The sequence below is a fragment of the Haematobia irritans genome, chromosome 4 (genome assembly GCF_050003625.1).
Source record: "Haematobia irritans isolate KBUSLIRL chromosome 4, ASM5000362v1, whole genome shotgun sequence".
NCBI lineage: Eukaryota > Metazoa > Arthropoda > Insecta > Diptera > Muscidae > Haematobia > Haematobia irritans.
The window spans coordinates 621,070-645,559 of NC_134400.1; the positions used below are offsets into that span (position 1 = coordinate 621,070).

The window sequence follows — 24,490 nt, forward strand, 5'->3', positions numbered from 1 at the left end:
AAAGAACGGACAGACAAATCATAAAATGAAATATGCTTAACGACTAGAAGATGAATTCTGTGACTTCCATTAAAATCACACAATACTGGTGGCATTTGTTTCATTCCTATGGGTTAGATGCCATATTTTTCATGTATGTTGACAAATTATTCTCAAAGGTTAAATGCAGTGTAATCCAAAAATCAACCGTATTTTCCATTTATCACGAAACATTTCACTCGAGGTCTAATAATCTGAACAATTCTGGGAACATATATGTCAATGTTCGTACCAAGAGTAGATCTTTAATCATATCGTTCGTTGAATGGGCATGTTCTTATTTTGCTGTTATCATTTCAAGAGTCTGAACGGTAAATGAATTTAACAGAGTTTTATTCATATGGTAATGCGGACGAAAAGCATTGGTATGAAGGCTTTTGTTGGTCGACTATGAAAGCAGTCGCAGTCCGTTTTGTTTCTAAAGACAGTTTGGTGCTTATGCCCTGCGCATTCTGCTTGAAGCGGCAGTGAACTAATTGTTCTTTGATGATCATAAATGACGGGTGGTGAGGTGGTGGGTGGGAGGTAGCCGCTAAGATTTGCTTGTTTAAATATTAAGGGTAAGTTGGAGTCTAATATGGAATCACAATTATTTTCAGACCAATTGGAAATGTACGCCCCGATATATGTACTCAACGATCCAATGTCCCATTTTCGTATACAGCAGGATTACCAACTATGTCGACGCCTAGTGGAAATGGAGGTGAATTAAATGCCAACGGGTTACATAATAGCTCCACAAATTCCGGACGCATACATAGTCCGGCAGTGGCAACCCCAGCTCCTCGTATACCCAAGGAAGTGGCACAGCGACCAGTTGCCAATGTAGGAGGCCATAGCGTGGTCACTTCCACGCCTTTGAATGTGTTGACGCACAACACAACATTCGCCGAAAATTCTAGCCCAAATAAATTTAATACTTCGTCAGGCTTTCAGAATGGTCTTGAAGTATGCAATGGGGGCCCACAAAGAGCTATTTCCGGCCCGGCCCGACTCACGGTGCAAAGTACACCAGTGAGATCACAACCTCCCATGTTGAGTGGGAGCCTGTGCCAACAACCTAGTGCTGCAAGCACAACAGCAAAGTGTTCTGAAAGAAGTAGTGTAGATTTCCTTGGGGCCGGCGTAGGTATTCCAATTGATGGAAGTTTTCAACAAAGTCCAAATAATTTATCAAAAGGAAACCATTCGACACGTACCCATCACCATGAGTTCAGGGCTTTGGAGCGTGTAAAAGAGTGTCATAGCTCTTCAGACGAGAATCGTTCGTCCGGCCATGCCAGCATGTCGGATACGGGAGGCCACGGCAGTTCCTCACCTGGTGGTGTGGTCTTGGGTCCTTTGCCAGAAGATCGCCTTGCTTCCGGCGTCACAAATCGTAGTACTCGCTCTCGAACCACCACCAATCATTCTCGGACGCGTCACAGGGCAACTCCTGCAAAAGCACCTTGGAGTGGAAATGGACTGGAAGACATTAAAATTGCAATACAACAACTGACGATGAGATCTCAAACCAGCACCAGTACCTATAGCAGCATTAGTGCCGGCTCCGAAAGTTCTGAGCCCGCCCGGCGTTTGGGCCGCTATGCTTCTGTCGAGACTGTTAATACTAATGTCACCATTGCAGATGAGTTTGTTTGGGTGGATTCTCATAACCGATTGGTGGAGTTGCAGCATCCTCCCTGGAGTCAGCACTGTATTATTAAAGTATTACGTGATGGGCGATGCAAGGAATATGCGGAGCGGATATCACCAGATGCATTGTCACGCCTAGGGTATCTTCTACAAAGAGCGCTTGTGCGTATAGCCCGCGAAATACAACGGCTCTCATCAAATCTGGGCATGTGCTCTAAACAAGAAGTTGCTGGGGCCTTTAAGATTGTTCTATGTCCGATTTTAGCCGATTCTTGCATCAAGGCTTGTCTCCGTGCTGCAGCAATGTTTGCCGTTCCCGGCGACAGTGCCCTCAAGCAAAGTAAATCTTGTCGAGCTGGCATACAATTGTCTGTGGGAAGATTTCACCGTTGGATGACGGACTCGAGATTGGGAAAATTTATTCACGAATATGCTGCCGTCTATCTATGCGCGGGCATAGAAAACCTCCTGGAAGAAATCCTCCTGCAATGCTTTCCTGCCGACACTAACCAGCAACTGACAGCTGCAGCCCTTGAGCAAACTATATCTGTATCGGGAGATATGTGGGGACTACTTCAACCATTTGCTCATCTTAATGCTGGGCGCATAGCGTCTGGAGCACTTACAATGCCCCGATGGGCCAGCCAATCATCGCTGAGTACGGGAACACATAAAAGTGGTTCTTCGGCCGGCAGCAACAGTACATCATTGGAACCATGTCTTCTGACTACATGTGTGGGTAGCGTCACGGAGCTAAAGGAGTTGGCCTTAAGAGCTCAGCAAAAGTTCCAGCATTGCGCTATATCAAGTCCTGCTCTATCTGCACTGTTCTATTTCATGCGTTGTTCGCAACTAGAGCACGGCGAGTTCAGTGGTGGACTGCAACAAGTAACAGGAGTTGCCGGCAGCAACAACAAAAACAATACCAACAGTACTCAGAACGTTCAAGAACTCTGTTACGAAAGAGCCTATGTAGTATTGCCGCCATTGGTGGAATGGTTGAGAGTTGCTTCGGCTCACGCTGAGTACCGTAATGCGGGTATGATTGACAAAGATGATATTATGCAAGCAGCGCGCTTGCTGTTGCCCGGTGTAGATTGTCCAATGCGCCCCGTGTGTAGCGACGAAGAGTTACCAACTAAGAAAACCCATTTTCCCCTCCTAACCAACACAACCGCTTTATCTTCCAGTATCAGCGAAGACACCACCGAATTGGGTAAACGTGCGACCATCACTCTGGCGTTCAAGCTGATGCTGACCGGACGAGCAGAACTTTTGGCCCAAGCTTCAAATTTATTGCCACCTACAACCCGCTATGACACTCTCAACCATGCTGGAATGACGGCCTTGATGATTGCAAGCATTAGGAATGATGACGTGGTAATAAAAGCTCTGTTGGATGCTGGTTGTGAACCCAACATTGAGGTGCCAGCAACAGGAAATATTAATTACCCAGCAATTCATCCTGACACACAGCATTGGACTGCTGTAACGTTTGCAGCTAGTCGGGGCAATTATGCGGCCCTGCGTGTACTTCTAGAACGCGGGGGCAAAGTCGAAGGTGGTGCAAGGCAAAGCGAGGACAAACATACCCTTACACCGTTACAAGTCGCCTGTGGCTCTGGCAATGTTGAGGTAGTTTCCCTGTTGTTACTTCATGGAGCCAATGCCTTCCTCTCCACGCAACAAAAGGACTCAATGAGTTTTGCTGGTTCAGCTCAACGGGGGTGTTATTGTGCAATATCCGTGGCAGCAGCGCATGGTCAACGCTCAGTGCTGCGGAAACTTCTTTCCACACCAATTTCCCAGGGATCAAAAGACGTACTGTCCTTAGAGGAAATGTTGGCCGAGGGAGATTGTTCGAATGCAAGGTCGGGCACAGTTGCTGACCGTTTGACCAGTAACGAAATAGCTACGACTCTGAGTAAAACTCAAATAAAAAGTCTCCAGGAAGCCATGTATCACAGTGCCGAAAACAATCATTTGGGTAGATATAACACCGAATATGCTTTAGTCACTTTGTACGTTACGTACGTTATGATTTCAGATATAACCATCGAACTGAGAACTCTGGGGGTTCCATGGACACTTCATTGCTGGATGCATGCTTTGGCTGCTGCACATGAATTGCGTCTAGAAGGAGTTATTGACCAGCTTCTCCAAGATTTTCTTCAAGTTTGTCCAGATGATTACAGCGTGCAATTTGTCAGCGAATGCTTGCCCCTGCTCTTCAATATATTTCGTTATAGTAAAAATGAGGGCACCACACTTCTTCTGGCAGACATATTTGCCACTTGCTATGGCTGGCAACAGATCAAGCCTATCAAAGAGTCCGCCTCCCAACCAATCAACACTTCGCGAATCGACCCGAAATTTGTCAACAATCCTGAGTTGAGTGATGTCATATTTAGGTAAGCTATGGGCTTCTCACCATCATCTTATCTTTATTTGATAACCACTTCATTCATTTATTTCCTAAAAACAGAGTAGAGGGTAAGATCTTCTATGGCCACAAAATTGTACTGGTCACAGCCTCGCCGCGATTCCAGAGCATGCTCAGTTCGAAACTGAGTGATAGTTCCACACCTACGGTTCAAATAAACGACATTCGCTACCACATATTCCAATTGGTTATGCAGTATTTATACAGCGGAGGGGGCACTAATCTCGATGTCTCCAAGACTGATGTATTGGAATTGATGGCTGCAGCAAGTTTCTTTCAGTTGGAGGGTCTTTTGCGATACACCGAGTCTAGATGTTCGGAAATGATAGACATAGACAATGTGGTTGCCATGTACATTCATGCCAAGGTAATAACGCATCCTAATATCTCTCCTCAGTCCAATTTATTGTTCATCGACTCCTCTCTTTTCCACCTAAGGTTTATAATGCCAACAAACTGTTGGAGTTTTGCCAGGGCTTTCTATTGCAAAATATGGTTGCTTTGCTAACCTACGATGATTCCGTTAAGCGATTGCTTTTTGCGAAAAAGATTCCCAATCATGATGTTCTAAGTGGTCTGTTGCAGGCTCTACAGCAACGCATCAAGGAGCGCAAATCAATGGGTCCTTGTAGCTTTCGCCAGCAATTAAGTACACCCACTGTGACTTCATCATCAGCAGCCGCTGCGTCAGCCACAAACTCTTCCAAGTGAACAATAGAAATTCTTCGAAACCCCTTGATCTTCCTACGAGACTCTGTTGAACAGTTTTAGTTATTTAGTTTTAGACATTCTCAACCATATACATATGTGTGTTTGTACGTAGTTAGTATCTGTATCCTGTAAATCTTTATTGTGTATCTTATCATCAGAATCTGTATTTAAAATCTAATGTAAAGACACTTTGTATTATTACTCCATACACTTCTACCAATAATATAACCATTCCTTTATTTATTTAAATTAAACATTGTGTTGGATTCATTGGGATTTGCTGGTTGTTATCATACTTCAATTGGTCTTGTCTTCTTGACTTTGGTAGCAGTGGTTTTAATTTCTTCGTCCGAGTTGTCATCCATGGCCGGTAGCTCGCTATTGGCTTTTGCAGACTTTGAAATTTCCTCAGGAATATTATTGCCAACAGGTACAAATCCATGATTGTCGGCCTTATAGTGGACAACAACTTCTTTTCCATCTGCATCAAGGAAGGAGTAAGCACCTGTAACTTCCAGATATTGATCGTCTGTGCCTGGATTTTTCAACACTGCAGTTTCCTCTCGAAAGGTACCATCAGCTCCACGGTAATGGAAACTATAGGAACCATCCATATTATGTTCGGATCCTGATTCAACAATTTCCACCATTTTGGGAGTTTCTGTTGTAGATGAAGATAACTTTTTCACAACAACTTCATTGCCAGGATTTTTAGCAACTTCATTCGCGGGAGCACTAAAGGCTGCACCCACTAATAGAACCAAACAAAGCTAAATGGAGAGTAAGTAAATGTTAATAATCCAATATTGCATTGTAAACCCTTCTCACCCTCTAATAATAGTGAATACTTACATACTTCATGATCAATACTTTCCGAGACGCTGTCGAACTGCTTACAGTAACCCTCTAGTAAAAAATGATGATTTGGATGGGCAATGCACCAATTTTATACATGTTTTTATTTGTGAATAAATACAAAGAGTGTTTTCTTTATTATCTTACAGCAAAACAAAAAATCACATAAAAAGATGACATACTGGTTTGCAATACTCCTTATTCCACCCGCTAACCCATCCCGTGAAATTTTGTGTTGCAATTTAAATTAGGTGAATTCAAAAACAACTAAGTTAGTCATCGACCTGGATAACTTCAATAGATTTTGAACCTGATAACGTCGTAATATGTGTCCCACGTAGCGATTAATTGCCGATCGGCACATTTGAATGCAATCAATTGGATATTTAATGTTAACTGGAAGTCTTTATCATCCTCTTTGTAGTCTTTTCATTGTGATGGCCGACCTAACTATGTGTAAGAATCAAGTTTTACAATTTCATTTGAATTCTTTCAATGGAAATACGAGTATCCATTTTACGTTGCGTACATTGTTTCTTTTTCATTTGGCGTAGGGCTAATTTTAGAGTGATCCTAGCAGCGGAACAACATTCCATACTGGTGATTGTAATGAAAGAATTGCTTCCAGAATGTTTTGTACCATTTGTTCAATGGATTGTTTACACATTTGTATTTTATTTTTGGACTATTATTTCATTCCATAGTAATCTAAACATAGTTCCTAATAACGCCTAATTTCCTTTGTATATTTAAATATATTTGCTTCTATTGTGTCAATACATCAGACATGTAGATGTACAGTGGTGGCCACACGTAAAAAATCTTTTCCTCTAAAACAAAATTTTAAGCCAACGAACGAAGTTGGAATTTTGTTTTTACGCGATGTAAAATCAATTATGTAAAGACTACGTCAAAAATCTTTTTTTTTCATAATTGTCTTACTAATAATCTTCCGTGTGTTTTTCCACTTCCACATGATTTATTTAGATTAAGCCACTTTCTTTTCTGCGATCGAAAGAATGTCGAAACAAATATCAGATTTCATACATTTTTACTAAATTTTACCCTTTTCCGAATAGGGAATAAAACCATGGACCAACACACTATCCACTGGGCCATATAGCTTTTGTGCAATTTGGAAACAGTAAATTTAGGGCAAGTGGTATTGCATAGTACTATATTACATTTTTACGACATCAATATATATCATATTTGCGGCGTAAAGCCATTCGTTCTACACCGAAAAAAAAGTTTACTATTTTTTATGAAAAATGAACTAACCCATAGTAAGAATGACCATGATTTGGCGCCAAAGATTTTTTTCATCTAGATAAGTTCATGATTTTCTTATAAATTAGTTCATGTATTGCATCGTATTTTAGTTCATTATTACTATGCTGTGGGAAGAATATAGTTAAACAAATTCAAAATATTCCTGCTATCCGGAAAAATTAACAATTTTTTGAGAAACCTGTATTAAGAAATTGGTTTGAAATAAACTGTTTGTCGGTATAATTTTCAAAAAACTAGAGAAATTGAGGAATCAAAGGTGCAACAAGCCTGTACACAACTAAGAAATTTTTCGTACAAAACAAGTCAACTTTCTATTACCACCAGTATTTTATTTCAAAAAATTATTATTATATTACACAAAACTATGGGTTATGATATACAATAAAGGAAATATTTTTATTAGAACGTTGGATGCAATTACTTGTCGGTAGTTAGTAATTGCTTCTTCAAAAGAGTAATATTCTACGTTATTAAGACTAAACTAATTAATTTAAATTTCCATGTTTTCTATCCATATGAAAGATATATGTGGCATAAGTTGCTATATTCAATTGAATTGTCCAATTTCATCGATTTTGGCTATCTTTTGTTGGGCGGATTTGTCTTATAAGCATCTGAAATTGCAAAGTTATACAAAATATAAGAAAAATATTATCAAATTCTATCGTTCATATTGATTTTTAACTTACGGTTTTCAAGAGTATTTCCTAAATCCAATAAGGATATCAGCTTAATTAGCATTAAACAGTAAAACCTGTCTACCTGCAAGTGAAAATAATTATTTTTAATAAATTGAAATTTTGGTTTTATTAAAAACGGACAAAATACCGTTTATAGAAAAACTTACCACATTGAAAAATCCATCCAGTAGGTACATTATTGGAATCATATCCATGGACTAATGGGACGTTTTTGAAATTATTCTCAGAATATATTTGAAATAAAAAATATTATAAAATTAGACATAATTTCCACTTGTCAGTATAGCATTTAGTATTTAAGGTGTATATTAAGTTCGAGTTTAGAGGCTAAAATCGCAATTTTCATGATAAGTTTTCTTTAATAATCCATTATAAAAAAAATAATCTTTATAAAAAACTTGGTTTGGGCTATTTTCCATCAAGTTATATTTAAATTTGTATCGAAGACGTATAATTTTATACTTTTCTTAGTGATTTATTTTTAATTTTAGTGGCTAAATTCGAATTTAGTACTCACCTGTAGGAATTGCTGTAACATAAAAAATATAGATTAAAAAAAAATGGTTGCATCTCCAACCTGTGATCCAGATGTATAACAAATATAGATCATCCTATTACCACTCATGTTGTATATTTTTTATGTAAATCAATTAAAAATCCGCACTAATTTTAAACTATTAACAGAAATATACAGTTCCTTAATCTGTTATTTGTTTTTTTATCAATAAAAAGCGTTTTTGGTTACTCTAACATCACATCATTCACTTCTCAGTTTCTAAAATGTTCCGAATAAATGTATTTTCATTAATAAACACCAATACCGCACGTACAATTTTGCAAAATTAAATCCACGTGTGCACTTCATAAAAGCATCAACATAACTGAATGCAACAATAAAACTCACAGACACAAATAGTCATAAAGGAAACATACCTGCCGTAAAGAAAAACAACTCCACACACACACGATCACTTTCTGATCTCGCTATTGCAAGAAAACAACTCTCACCACAAAAAATACCAACAACACACAAGGAACATTCCATTGTCTCTAGAATCAAAACAACCAACAACAGCATAAATGACGCAATAACAAACACAAGCAATCATACGAGATATACACAAAATGTCTCTAAAAACTCCCTCACATGATGCACTCACATTTTCCAGTAGCACATTTATTGATTAGTTGGAATTCTATCTATAAGTTAAGGTAAAATATATACCAAATCTATGAGGAATCTCTAAAAAATTATATACACCCGTCAAGGATTATATTAACTACTCTTTATTCTACTTTTTCTAAAATTTTCAATGTGAGTAAAAACACTCCAACATATAATAAAAAGGGAAATAATCTGTAGGTAGCCATCGTACGAATCGGTAATGTCGTTAAGTTAAATTTTACTAAAAAAATTTTTTTCCATACAAAATTTTTTCTTAGTAAATTGTCCACATTTCGTAGTAAGATTTTTATATTGCCCATGTATTTTTATAATAGAATCAACGATGCATTAACTACTGTGTTGGAAATTTATTTAAGGAAAAATCCTTCCCATTTCGTAGTTAGTGAACTAAAAAACATTTACTGAATTTTTGTAAGTTTTCCTTTAGCTAAGTTAATTTTCGTTGTGGTTACGAAAAATGAACTATTTTACAGTAAATTTGCTGAACTATGTGAAAGTTAAAATGGTCCTTAAATTTACAAGACACTTTTTTTCTGTGTACAGGGAAGAACAGCGCTTAATATAAACGAAGTCTGATGTGGTTTTAGAAAACAGTTTTTATATCGGGAGTAATAAAAATTTGAACTTTACGAAGAAATAAAAAATACTTTAACAAAGGAACAACGTTTGTGACACCCGTTTTCAAAAGGTTTTATTACATAAACAGGAAAAAGTGAAAGATGTTAATCAATGTAATTTATCTTGCCCTGGCAATATATTTTTCGGTATTTTTGGAAATGTTTTCCATTACAAAATAATTTTATTTACCTTAAATATACCACAAAAAAAAATGAAAGCTAATACGAAATCAATTTCCACAGGCAATAGAAAATTAAAAACAAAATGCTTAGAATGTTAATGCTTCGCTGGTCCATACTTCATATATTTTTCTTCAGAGTTGAAGATGAGTAAATGCTATTCAAAGTCTCTAACATTTCATTACTATGAAAACCACGAAATACGAATAAATCCTATTTAACAATTTCCATTAAGTCCTAAATTTTCTTGTATATAATTTAGTAGAGAATGGTATTTTCTATATTTCTGGATTTCCATGTATTTGGAAAAGTTAACATTGGCGGTAAATTGATGAGAATTGTCTTGCAAACAAAAGTCCCAAAAGATTTCCTAAAACCAATAATGATGAAAAAAAACTACTTATGAAAAACCGGGGAAAACTTGAATGGAAATCATTTATGAAATAAAACAGACTACAATTTTCAATTTGGTCGAGCAAGAAAAACAATAAAAAAAAAACAACTACGAAATACGTTCGTAATGCCAATGCGCCTGGCAATGGGCCAACTCTATTGGAAGCTTATGCGTATGGCTGAATGTATAGTATGTTGGCGTATATATGCATACAAACATACTCACACACCCACAATCATCATAGTCATAGGAACGAAAAGTTGCAGAAAAGAACCGGTAGCAGCGGAATTAGTAGGCTATAGCAATAAAGTATAAATATGAGCAATTGTTTATGTGTCATTATATATGTATGTATATGCATGTGTGAGTTAATATGTATGCTTGTGTATATAATGATGCAAATCAATTTTCAATCCAGGGAGGTCGAATGTAAACAAATCTTGTAAATGTTAGCATATATATTAAGGCAGATTGGTGGTGTATGTAGCAATAAATCGCCTCATAAATATGAAGTTTGTGTTAACCAGCTAATAAAGTGGATAAACGCATATATTTACATCGAATGATTATATTCACAGGAACTAAATTGACTTTTTCCGACAAAACATTAATTTTCGGCATTCCCTGAACAGAAACTTATACATCTTGGGTTCTGCCGCAAAAATCACTAATGATTTAAAAATTGGACACAAAGTATAACTGCCATAATAAAGACAGTTTTTGAATTCGAAAAGTCCAACATTTTAAAAGATAAGGAGATCTGTGACCAAATATCATGAGAGTATTAATTTATTTTTTATGTCAGGAAAATAGGCTTCAAAGAACTTAAATTTAGTAATAAATTGTAAAAACAAACAATAAAATACGAAATAACAACAAATCATATCTACGCAGAGGAAGGCAATATGAGTACCCGTAGTAATGACTTCACAATAGTATACAAATATTTTGGTCACGAAGAGTAAAGTGTAAGTTGGTGCTTGGAAAATACCCGTCGATCTTCTGGAAAAAAACAAGTATTCAATTTCAAGTATTTCAGATTTCGAAAAATTCGAAAATTCCTTATCAGGTCCCAACTCAAAATTTTTGTCCACATCCACGAAAGCAATTCCCAAAACAGTGAGAGTAGTATCCCTTCTTCGACCCTTCCTAATGCATTAAATAACCACTTCATAGATCAAATGAATGCATTTCCGTATACATATTTGGCCTTACGACGAAGACCTGCGTTGTTTCCATTCGTAGTCTATGCGCCTTTTTCCCTTTCCTGTCGTCTCAAATAATAGCGCCAGTAAGCGGAAAAAGACAAATTAACTCGAATTTTAGCAGGTCGTTCCTAACCTACCATACAAATAGGTTTAACGAGCTAAAATCACTAAATGCATGCTGTTTTATATTAATTTTGGCGTTTTCACCATGATGTATGAACATAGTGGGAGAGGCGTTGTCCTAAATGATGCCAGGGAGATTGGGTAATAAGTATATGAGATATTAGCAAAGAGCTGTATCTTCACTCAAAAAAAAGTGAACTCTCTATTTCACTAAAGCCATATTAACTTTATATTAGTTCATAGAATCATTATGTTTGGAAAAAGTTTATTTTAGTCAAATAATTTTTTGCGTATGTTAGTTAAATGAACTAAAAAACGGGAAAAAGTTATACACAAATAAAGCATAAAGATTTCCTAATTTCGTATTTCTTACAAAATAGTTCATTATTACTTTAAATTTGTAAATTTTACCAAAAATGTGTCCGTCATGAACTTCGTATGTCACTAAAGACATTCTTGCAATTTTGAACTCCAAGATTTCTCTTAAAACTACAAAATTTTCTTTAACTACTGAAAAAATTTAGTTATGTCTAATAAATTTTCTTGAATTTGTCGAAAAATATTTACTTATTTGTGCCATATCGGAGTGATGCCAGCGCTTGTAATACCGTTTAGTTAAAATTTTCTAAAAAAGTTCAAAATTTTCTAAAATTAATCGAAAGTTATCTTTCCTGGTGGGTTCACTGTTTTTTCAGTGTTGGTTGATTAAAACCACACAACCTCTGGCGAGTCTTTGATTTTTCGGAGTAAAATATTTGTTTCAGTATATTCAGCTTGGATTCTTGTTGTTCACTTTTGATATTAATATTGTTCGTTGATCTTAACTTCTAATATTCGACTCGTATATAATTTCATTACGATCAAAAATCTGTCATTCGCTTACTGAATATCATATGAATATAGGGTGTTAAAGCTCAATATGATCCATATCAGACTTTGCCTAACTTCAGCAACAGTTTTTAGTTGTACTTAATAACCTGACAATATAAACTTTTATAAAACCTTCAAAAGAAGTTACGAAATATTAGATCCATTACTTGTGATTGTGAAATGTGATTGAGAAATATCTAGGTGTGGTTATGAATTAGCTGCTACATCACTCAATATTCACTAGTATCCCAAATTGGCGGTTAGATTAATAATATACAGATCCATAGTACTTTATTATGTTTGGTCCTATGTGTATTCATGTTAACATATATAGATACAAACAAAGACTGTATGTTATTTCGATGGATTCATCATTATGATACTCAAGTATTATAAATTTAGCCATATGGCCTCTCCTATTTTGTGTTTATAAAGGAATGTGAATAGATGTATACATCCATCCATACGTAAATGGCTACATATAATACTCTTCGTCCATATGAAAAATTACTTTCGAGGCATCTACAAAATAAACATAAACATATGCATACTTAAATGGTTCTTTGGTTGTTGTATTTGTTGTGATCTTTTAATCAAATCAAATTTGAAATTTCGACAGATTTATAGAAATTTTCCCCATAATTTATAGCTTTTTCTGTTGGTAAAAAAATTAATTAATTTGAATTGTATCATCTACCCTGTATTCACATACTATTGGTTAAAAAAAAAACACAATTTAAGTGGTTTCAAAACACAAGTTCCACATTCAACATTGCCATAAAGAATCCACATACATTCATACTTGTGTCCACACATATATATGTAAATAAACACACACACAATTTAACAACTCTTAGTTTTTTGTAACAACATAAACACGGAAGATATATTTTTTCCATCAACAACAAACAAGCAACGAAATATTTTCGTTTCATTGTTCAATGGTTTACAAGAGGATAAACGAAAATACAAAATTTCCTTGTTTTTAAGCTAACAAAATTTCCTTTTAAGTATATTTAAGTATAAGGATATTTAAACCCTATCGTTGCTTTGGGATACTTTCATTGGCCCTTTAGGTTTTTTTGCACACAAAAGATGACTTTCTTCATTTTTTGACTTTACAATTTTTGTATTCATTTCATATCTACGGAAAAATTAATTTTCTTTCGAATTCTATTCATAAAAACTTTGTATTTAGAATCAAGCAAACTTTCTATGCCAAAAATTTTATTATTCCTCTTGTTTTTTTTTTTTTAATTAAGATTGTATTATTGTTGGTAGAATAAATTCAATATTTAGGGTGAATAGATTCAAAATGTATATTCGTATATTAATTTCCGTAGGCGATATTTTTTTTTCTTTCGTTTATGGAAAATATTTGAGTCGTTCTATGTGTCATTACCTTTAAGGTTTACAGTACAATGCTGTATATGTTTGCAGGCTTAACGTATTGTACCACTAGGCAGAGAAACCTCAATAATTGTGCCGAAACCTCTGGCACAATTATTGAACATTTTCGACACCCCCTAATGTATGGAAGAACATCATTACGTTCACTCTCCACATTTCCATTGCGAAACTTTCATCATTATACCCATTCACAATTTCGAGTGAAACTATAACCCTCTAATATACTCACCCTATTTGAACCATACAAGGCGGCTGGGTAATAGAGGAACATTTTAGATGGAATATGGGGTAACATACATATCATCTCACCGCCCTCTACCAGCAACAAGAGTTCATGGTGCTATTTTTAAATGGCAACAAAATAAGATCTTAAAACTGGCCATTGCTTAGCCACCCCCTCCAATGGGGCTGATGTGGTATTTCTTCCAAATGTTATGAATGTTTACAACAAGTGCTATATGGGAATATTAGCCATCTTCTGAGGATGTTAGTGTATAGAAACGCAATTCGATTGAAGAACTACAGTTTAGCATTTTGATCTTTTGCTCTTTAGTTACTTTATAAGTGAACTAATGATGGAAAAAGGCTGGAGTAGTGAATGACGTTTTGTTTTGTTTCAGTTGTTGTTGAAACATAAACATTTTTATTGGCCAATACCAATTTCGACTCCCTAGTATGTCTGTGCCAAATGTCGTTGAGAATGGCCGCAAAAATGCGCACCCACTTTTCATGTGGGGTGTACCTATATATATGGAGATAGAAATTCGTTTATAAGGAATCATAGGGAAAATTTATTCGCCATATATTTCAAAAGACAAAATGTTCGATACAATATTTAACTTAATTATAAAAATAACTTTATAAGCAATAATAAAAACAAAACTCTGATTAAAGGGTAGTCTCTGGGGGTTTTCGTCGTTTATGTACGAATGACTTACTACTTTTTTTGGGACAATTCTCAATACATATATACACCGTGAATTATTTTCTGATGTAAAAATCTATTAAAAAATTTGCCATCATATGAAGAAACTATGAAACAAAATTTTCAAGGAAATACTAGGATTCTAAACTTGCCAAAAAGCGAACAAAGATAAGGAGCATCTTCTCGTCTAGATATCGAAGGATGGAGTGTCGTATTTTAAGCTTAACAAATCTTTTTTTTGTTTTGTTTTTTTTTTTTTTTGAAAATTTCTAGCAAATCAGCTCATGTATGTTGCTTCATTTATGATTATTGAAGTATTCACAATGACTAATCAGGTTTCATAGAGGAACATCATCCAAGTTTCTTGGATTATTCTCATTCCCACTCTGCCCGAATATTAAAAATGAAAATTTCAAGTAAATTATATAAATTAAATATTTCAAGCATTAATTATCCAACCTTATCTACGACTTTAAAAATAAAACTTTAAACTAATGAGAAAATATCTTAATATGAATTTGAAGACGACCAAATACAACTGAATTGACATAGATGATATTTAAGGCTCACGACAGAGAATCGTCTTCTTCGAATGTTGACGAAGATCTCTTACAAACTGAAGGGTAATTACCAGACTCATGTATAAATCGGTGTTATGTATCTACGCTGAAAAAAAACAGTGAACCCACCAGAAGAAAAATTTAGGTTAATTTTACAAAATTAAGACTATTTTTAGAAAATTTTAACTGAAAAGGATTACAAACGCTGACATCACGTCGATATCACAAAAATAAGTAAATATTTTTCGACAAATGGAAAGGAAGGAAAAAATTGGAGTTCAAAATTGCAAGAATGTCTTTAGTGCCATACGAAGTTCAGGATAGGCGCATTTGTAGTAAAATTTACAAATTTAAAGAAATAATAAACTTCATTTGTGTATAAAAAATCAGTCAATAAGTGAGGACTATGTGGTCTTATCTGACGAGTGATATCTCACATCACTTATATGAAACTTTTACAACCATATAAACAATTTGTTTCGAATATTAGTAGGATTTTAAATTCTCTCTTAACATTTGTTTGTTGTATTTAAATATCGTACTCGAATTGTTCAGTAAATGTTATATAAAATTGTTCTTCGTGTGACTGTATCGATGTATTATTTGTATTGATTATTTACCATCCCCTAGGTTTTGTTTTCGTATGTTTTTCATTTAATATATTGCACAAATAATTATAAAACAAAAAGATTCTTGTGCTCGATTTAATAAAAACTAAATATTTTGTAAAAAAAACATTTTCGAATGGTAGATTTTCAATTGTTCTAAATATTTCCAAAAACAACGATATTTGCATTATGGACAAGGCCACAATTTTCGAACTGCGAAATGTGACATATATATGGGAACGAATGTGAGAGACTGAAAGAGCAAAATGACTATGAATAATGAAGCAAACTGCTGCAAAGACAGCGACAATTTGCAAAAAAAATGTAGGCAATTAATTTTTGGCCAAATTACAAGTAAATCGTGCGAATCATATGCATAGATGAAGAACCACATTTAGGCCATAACAAACATCTTCTTCTGGCCATGCTGGATACGACAACATATGAGTCCATTTTGGAATATCTTTGAACAAATATGACAAAATATTTTGCTGCAAACGCATCAAATCTCGCACGCATTTGAATGTGAAACATGGTAATAAAATACTTACTCTTCGTCCTTATGGTATGGCATTTTCCCACAACACCTCCTTCGTAGTATTGCACTTTTTGTTCATAACTTTTTTCACAGCAACGAATTACTTTTTATTATTATTGTTATTATTATTTTTTTTTGTTATTCTTTTGTATAAGTTTTTTATTTTCAGTTTATATAAAAATAGACTCATCTCTCCAAAAATATGTGGGAGCGTGTGTTCTAATGGTACAACCATACAATGCATGTGTGCATAATTTCCTATGAAATGATTTTTGTTCTAGAGTCTATGCCATATTTCGGAGGAGGAAGCACTAGAGATAACTGAACTGTGGGTGATGTGAACTGTTAAACGCGTCGCGACGCACTGCACCCACACTCCAAAATTTTCGAATCCCCAAGCTGTCGGTCGTCGTGTTTAGTCACCGTCGTTGAAATTGTTTTCTTTCGAATTTTCAGTATTTGTTTCTTTTTTCAATATTTTAACGATTTGCTTTGAAAACATTCCTCGCATGGGTTGGAAAGAGCCAGCACGAAAGATTTTTCTCATTTAGTTTTCTTCCAACAGAATAAAGCGCAACTAGAACCAACAACAAACACAACAGCACTACACACAGGCCGTGATGGATGGAGATGCGCAGGATCGTCGATCGTAAAAAGACGTCAGCACCCCCATCGTAGAAGAGGCTTCGGTGGCATCTTGCGGCGAGAATATCACTGAAAGCGGCCATAGATATTGGTAAATGCTATTAGCTCATACTCTCATTTGTGTATTTGTATCGATGAAGGAGTGAGAATGATTTTAAACAGAGGACCCCAGAAAACGCATATGGAAGGGCAAAGTGTATATACAATATACGTTCGAAGCGATTGATAGTTTCCGTTTTGCCTGTTCACTTTTCCTGTGCAAGTGTACGAGGCTTCCTCAATTGTTACGTTATGCTCATGTAAATATTTCGATGCCTTGATTGCAGAGTGTACCAAGACGATGTAGATGGTGATTTGTTAAATATGCAAGACTTTTCTTTAAAGAATTTATAGACAATTTTCATTACAATACATTTCCATTTATAATGCCGCGATAACATAACAAGATAGCCTTAACCATTGTATGGTCATGGTATAATATATTTGAAAATATGTATACCAAAAATACTAGTCTAGGACTAGTAATATACTCTCAGTAGTGGACATCTAAATGTTATGCTTATTGGGAAGGTATAATATAGCAAATTTGTCGAAAAAAATTTCCATTTCTGAAAGGTGTCTGCTTTTTAGTGTGTCAAATATAAACTCAAAATCCACTCCACAGAAATTTAAATTCTAATCGATTCAGAATCACGTGCTGTGTGCATTAAGCCTTGGCTGTGTCATTCGGAAAATAAAGGAAATTATTATCCGATCGTAATGAAACTTGACAGTGGAATTTTTAGTCCAAGGGCAAATACCATTGAATTTGGAAAATTTCGAATTAAATTTATATAGAGATCCATACACATACGAATATAACTTCTACTTGTATCAAAATCGACTATCCCACCCGATCAAAGTGCCGAGAAATGGCGAAGGTTCGCTAAAGCGAACATTTTTCGCAATAAATTATCGCGCACATTATTCGAGAAAAGTTCGACAATAGAAAAATTTCGAACGTTCGTTGGTCGAAGTAATAATGAATATTTTTCGGCTTATTTGTTGGTGTTCCGTCATGTTTGTTTTTGATAAAGACAGAGATTAAAAAGTCATTTCAGTTTAAGAAATTGTTAAGTGCGGGTGAAGTGTCTTAGCGAATCTAGAAGAGGTAAGTAATTTATTTATATATCTTTAAAAAAACTACCAATTTTCTTTCATGTTTAATTTTCAGATGTATCCAGGAAAATGTTACTCATTGATTATAGTCCTTTTCAATGGTATAGCCACGACCGGTTTAATAAGAAATTCCGCGCAAAGAAGTCAATGCAGTGCCTTAAATCACTTTAAATACATATATTCCTAAATTTAAATATTTTAAGTATTTTGTTCGCAACACTAATATCTATATTATTTTGTATTATAATTATCTATAAAATAAAAACAAACTTAAAAATTTTCTTTTACTACACAACTTATAATGGGAACAAAACAGTATAGAAAACCTTCGAAAGCGGAATGATATCGAATACGAAAACGAATTCGAAATAGATTCGTTAACGATCAATTATAGATATCGCGAAACCTTCTTTAACAAATCACTAGCAAGCCTTCGGAAACGAAGAGTTTTCTGGCAGTAACAGCACGACAGATGAACGTTTTTCGAAGTTTTTTCGAACCATTCTCGATATCGTTTTCGATAGTTTTCCTCGGGAAAAAAACGAGAATATATCTATATCGAATACGATAACAAACCTTGTGGTCAGGTGGGATCCGACATTCAAATTTCTAATTGTCTTTTCATAGTGGTCACAGTCCACTTATAGACTTTTTATAGGAACCAAAATCGACTATCGAAAGTCCCGATATCAAAAGTCGACTTCTATACCGCTTTTAGAAATATTTGAGATTATTAGAAATTTTACAATTATTAGAAAAATATAATATAACATACAAAATCTATTTTTAATTGTGGAAAATCTTTTGAGTAACCTGAAAATATTACAAATTGTTTTTCGATAGACCAAGAATTACAAAAATAAAACAGCATTTATCGACTACTGTTTTTTTTTTGTAATTTTTTATGATTGTACCTAATCGTACTTAAAGTTAGCTATACCATATTTATTTTCGCATATATCATTGATTAACTTGATGAACTTTTCAAATATGCTGCACGAAAATGTTGTGGTAAACGTCTTTTGCATAGATTGAAAACAATATAAAAAAAAAAAATTAATTTTCTAGCTAATAGTATTTGTGTCATATGTGAGGCATTATGCCATTAATTTTCACTGATATAAACAAACCCGACTTTGGATTCAGGGTAAAATAACATTTTTTAAGATCTTTTCGAAGATACAAGAGAATAACGTTAACCATACTCGTTTTTCAAAGCGGTTGCGCATACGAATACTAAAGGGTGATTTGTTAAGAGCTTGATAACTTTTTTTTTTAAAAAAACGCATAAAATTTGCAAAATCTCATCGGTTCTTTATTTGAAACGTTAGATTGGTCCATGACATTTACTTTTTGAAGATAATCTCATTTAAATGTTGACCGCGGCTGCGTCTTAGGTGGTCCATTCGGAAAGTCCAATTTTGGGCAACTTTTTCGAGCATTTCGGCCGGAATAGCCCGAATTTCTTCGGAAATGTTGTCTTCCAAAGCTGGAATAGTTGCTGGCTTATTTCTGTAGACTTTAGACTTGACGTAGCCCCACAAAAAATAGTCTAAAGGCGTCAAATCGCATGATCTTGGTGGCCAACTTACCGGTCCATTTCTTGAGATGAATTGTTCTCCGAAGTTTTCCCTCAAAATGGCCATAGAATCGCGAGCTGTGTGGCATGTAGCGCCATCTTGTTGAAACCACATGTCAACCAAGTTCAGTTCTTCCATTTTTGGCAACAAAAAGTTTGTTAGCATCGAACGATAGCGATCGCCATTCACCGTAACGTTGCGTCCAACAGCATCTTTGAAAAAATACGGTCCAATGATTCCACCAGCGTACAAACCACACCAAACAGTGCATTTTTCGGGATGCATGGGCAGTTCTTGAACGGCTTCTGGTTGCTCTTCACTCCAAATGCGGCAATTTTGCTTATTTACGTAGCCATTCAACCAGAAATGAGCCTCATCGCTGAACAAAATTTGTCGATAAAAAAGCGGAAACACATTTCGAAACGAACACTGATTTTGGTAATAAAATTCAATGATTTGCAAGCGTTGCTCGTTAGTAAGTCTATTCATGATGAAATGTCAAAGCATACTGAGCATCTTTCTCTTTGACACCATGTCTGAAATCCCACGTGATCTGTCAAATACTAATGCATGAAAATCCTAACCTCAAAAGAATCACCCTTTATTAGAGAGTACGTTTGGTGTAGGATATCATATAATCGTTACGTAATCGGTACCATTTGATACCAATTATTGGCCACCACTGTATGGTACAAGTCAAAAAATAACAACAGACATTGGCTGCTGTTTCTAGCAGACTTCTTTCTATGAGGTTAGCCACACCTGTATGGTACAAAATTAATATGGTTTGATATTAAATTCGTTAAATTTTGGAATAAAACTATTTAATCCCGCATGTTTTTTTCTATCGATATATGTGCAAAGATACATAATTTGTTGGAATTCAGTTAGATGATGAAGTTAACCACATATACATTTTTTGTACTTCATAGTTGTTAAAATAGTTATGATTGGGCGCTTACAACAATTTCACACTAACAAACTATTTTTTAACTATCGCATTGATACTTCTTCTAACTAATTTAGGGACATATTTGTAGATCGTTTTGTTGTATATTCATGAATTTTTTTCACTGTGAATTGTAAAAGCAATGCCCAGTTTTAGGATCGGAAATTGTAGATCTATGGCTAATTTTCCACAAAACGAAATATTACCTCAAAGCACAAAGCATCGAAATATGGAAAGATCTGAAATAAACATTTCATTTGTATACAATAAAATCTAAAAATATCCACTCATTTGGTTTTTGTTTAATATTTCTCTTCGCACCTTGTAAACATTTCACTTGTTCTGTTCTCACTGCTGTTGCGTGACTTGGGTGGGTGGGAGTTGGTGGAAACCAGATCAAGCATTCGTTCTTCCTTATTCATGGAATCGTAATGCTCGGGCGCAAACATCTGTGGCAGCCATGTATGGAGGTATGTGTGGCATGGATCCACCCATCCACAGATGCGATGAAAAAGAAAATTAAGAGAAAATTGTTTAGATAATCGTAAACAATTAAACGACGTGCACAGCGGTATCGCGTTTTCGATGCAACAGTGGCGTAGATGGTATTAAATTTAGGGCCCAACATTTGCTATTCTTTTTTTTTTCGTAAAAAGCCAAAAGGTACTATGTTTATTTTCTTCCACGCTAACGGTTTTTAATTAATAAATTTCTTCATCCACTATTGATTTTTGTACTAGGATAAATTGACTCGTACACCCAAAGAAAAAAGAAAAAAAATACTTTCCTCCGGAATGAAATTTTAGGCAAATGATATTTCCCCTTGTTAAAAAGTATTTTCTTTAAGAGTTTTACATATGATAGACGATGGTGTGGATAGTATTAAATGCAGGGCCCAATATTTGCTGTTCTTTTGTCTCATTAAAATCCACCCAAAGGTGGGTACTATGTATGTTCATTTTTTCCACGCTAACGTTTTTTTCATTAATTAATTTCATTCTCCACCATTGAGTTTTGCTCTAGGATAAATTGACTCCTATGTCAAATTATGCAATCTACGGCTCTTACAGTTTAATGTGTGGCTGCTCAGTGGACTTGCTTATTCAAATTGTTCCAAAGCCAAAACACACAAATACACATTTGTATTTTACTTGTTAATGTACACATGTGGTCTTATACCACAAATATACATGGTATTTTATTGCTCCTTACATAGAACTCTTCCATTGTAGGTGAAATAAACACAAGAATGCATCTAAAATTGCATCATGTTTTATTGGAATGAATTGAAAATTTCAGTTTGTAGGGTATTGTTCAAATATTGGAATTAAACAGAGGTATTAGAACGATGCATATACTTGTATACACACACAAACACACACACGCACACACAAACAAACACACACACACACACACATATATATATATATATATATATATATATATATATATATATATATATATATATATATATATATATATATATATATATATATATATATATATATATATATATATATATATATATATATATATATATATATATATGTGTGTGTGTGTGTGTGTTTGTTTGTGTGTGCGTGTGTGTGTTTGTGTGTGTATACAAGTATATGCATCGTTCTTAATACCTCTGTTTAATTCCAATATTTGAACAATACCCTACAAACTGAAATTTTCAATTCATTCCAATAAAACATGATGCAATTTTAGATGCATTCTTGTGTTTATTTCACCTACAATGGAAGAGTTCTATGTAAGGAGCAATAAAATACCATGTATATTTGTGGTATAAGACCACATGTGTACATTAACAAGTAAAATACAAATGTGTATTTGTGTGTTTTGGCTTTGGAACAATTTGAATAAGCAAGTCCACTGAGCAGCCACACATTAAACTGTAAGAGCCGTAGATTGCATAATTTGACATAGGAGTCAATTTATCCTAGAGCAAAACTCAATGGTGGAGAATGAAATTAATTAATGAAAAAAACGTTAGCGTGGAAAAAATGAACATACATAGTACCCACCTTTGGGTGGATTTTAATGAGACAAAAGAACAGCAAATATTGGGCCCTGCATTTAATACTATCCACACCATCGTCTATCATATGTAAAACTCTTAAAGAAAATACTTTTTAACAAGGGGAAATATCATTTGCCTAAAATTTCATTCCGGAGGAAAGTATTTTTTTTCTTTTTTCTTTGGGTGTACGAGTCAATTTATCCTAGTACAAAAATCAATAGTGGATGAAGAAATTTATTAATTAAAAACCGTTAGCGTGGAAGAAAATAAACATAGTACCTTTTGGCTTTTTACGAAAAAAAAAAGAATAGCAAATGTTGGGCCCTAAATTTAATACCATCTACGCCACTGTTGCATCGAAAACGCGATACCGCTGTGCACGTCGTTTAATTGTTTACGATTATCTAAACAATTTTCTCTTAATTTTCTTTTTCATCGCATCTGTGGATGGGTGGATCCATGCCACACATACCTCCATACATGGCTGCCACAGATGTTTGCGCCCGAGCATTACGATTCCATGAATAAGGAAGAACGAATGCTTGATCTGGTTTCCACCAACTCCCACCCACCCAAGTCACGCAACAGCAGTGAGAACAGAACAAGTGAAATGTTTACAAGGTGCGAAGAGAAATATTAAACAAAAACCAAATGAGTGGATATTTTTAGATTTTATTGTATACAAATGAAATGTTTATTTCAGATCTTTCCATATTTCGATGCTTTGTGCTTTGAGGTAATATTTCGTTTTGTGGAAAATTAGCCATAGATCTACAATTTCCGATCCTAAAACTGGGCATTGCTTTTACAATTCACAGTGAAAAAAATTCATGAATATACAACAAAACGATCTACAAATATGTCCCTAAATTAGTTAGAAGAAGTATCAATGCGATAGTTAAAAAATAGTTTGTTAGTGTGAAATTGTTGTAAGCGCCCAATCATAACTATTTTAACAACTATGAAGTACAAAAAATGTATATGTGGTTAACTTCATCATCTAACTGAATTCCAACAAATTATGTATCTTTGCACATATATCGATAGAAAAAAACATGCGGGATTAAATAGTTTTATTCCAAAATTTAACGAATTTAATATCAAACCATATTAATTTTGTACCATACAGGTGTGGCTAACCTCATAGAAAGAAGTCTGCTAGAAACAGCAGCCAATGTCTGTTGTTATTTTTTGACTTGTACCATACAGTGGTGGCCAATAATTGGTATCAAATGGTACCGATTACGTAACGATTATATGATATCCTACACCAAACGTACTCTCTAATAAAGGGTGATTCTTTTGAGGTTAGGATTTTCATGCATTAGTATTTGACAGATCACGTGGGATTTCAGACATGGTGTCAAAGAGAAAGATGCTCAGTATGCTTTGACATTTCATCATGAATAGACTTACTAACGAGCAACGCTTGCAAATCATTGAATTTTATTACCAAAATCAGTGTTCGTTTGCTCCTTACATAGAACTCTTCCATTGTAGGTGAAATAAACACAAGAATGCATCTAAAATTGCATCATGTTTTATTGGAATGAATTGAAAATTTCAGTTTGTAGGGTATTGTTCAAATATTGGAATTAAACAGAGGTATTAAGAACGATGCATATACTTGTATACACACACAAACACACACACGCACACACAAACAAACACACACACACACACACATATATATATATATATATATATATATATATATATATATATATATATATATATATATATATATATATATATATATATATATATATATATATATATATATATATATATATATATATATATATATATATATATATATATATATATATATATATATAT

The 24,490-nt window shown here is 34.4% G+C and overlaps 2 protein-coding genes and 2 long non-coding RNA genes across 7 annotated transcripts in view; 2 read left to right on the forward strand and 2 right to left on the reverse strand.

The window, feature by feature from the left end:
- The window catches only part of LOC142233322 (ankyrin repeat and BTB/POZ domain-containing protein 2), a 62,339-nt gene extending 57,257 nt beyond the window's left edge, over positions 1-5,082 (forward strand). For all 4 annotated transcript variants that reach the window (XM_075304219.1, XM_075304221.1, XM_075304220.1 and 1 more), the window contains 4 exons: positions 639-3,661; positions 3,722-4,085; positions 4,160-4,484; positions 4,556-5,082. In XM_075304219.1, coding sequence (XP_075160334.1) covers positions 639-3,661; positions 3,722-4,085; positions 4,160-4,484; positions 4,556-4,828 — 3,985 coding nt within the window. In that variant the 3' untranslated portion in view covers positions 4,829-5,082. The remainder of the gene's footprint in view (positions 1-638; positions 3,662-3,721; positions 4,086-4,159; positions 4,485-4,555) is intronic.
- Cpr78E (Cuticular protein 78E) lies at positions 4,924-6,140 on the reverse strand. The gene is made up of 2 exons (XM_075304228.1): positions 5,681-6,140; positions 4,924-5,598 (listed from the first exon to the last, which is right to left on the reverse strand). The coding sequence occupies exons 1-2, from the start codon at positions 5,687-5,689 to the stop codon at positions 5,119-5,121; spliced, it is 489 nt and encodes a 162-aa protein (XP_075160343.1). The 5' UTR covers positions 5,690-6,140; the 3' UTR covers positions 4,924-5,118.
- Positions 6,141-7,284: 1,144 nt separating this feature from the next.
- On the reverse strand, positions 7,285-7,755 carry LOC142233328 (uncharacterized). The gene is made up of 2 exons (XR_012721386.1): positions 7,666-7,755; positions 7,285-7,590 (listed from the first exon to the last, which is right to left on the reverse strand). It is a non-coding gene; the product is annotated as an uncharacterized LOC142233328 (long non-coding RNA).
- Positions 7,756-17,919: 10,164 nt separating this feature from the next.
- LOC142233329 (uncharacterized) lies at positions 17,920-18,380 on the forward strand. The gene is made up of 2 exons (XR_012721387.1): positions 17,920-18,091; positions 18,155-18,380. It is a non-coding gene; the product is annotated as an uncharacterized LOC142233329 (long non-coding RNA).
- The last annotated feature ends 6,110 nt before the right edge of the window (positions 18,381-24,490 follow it).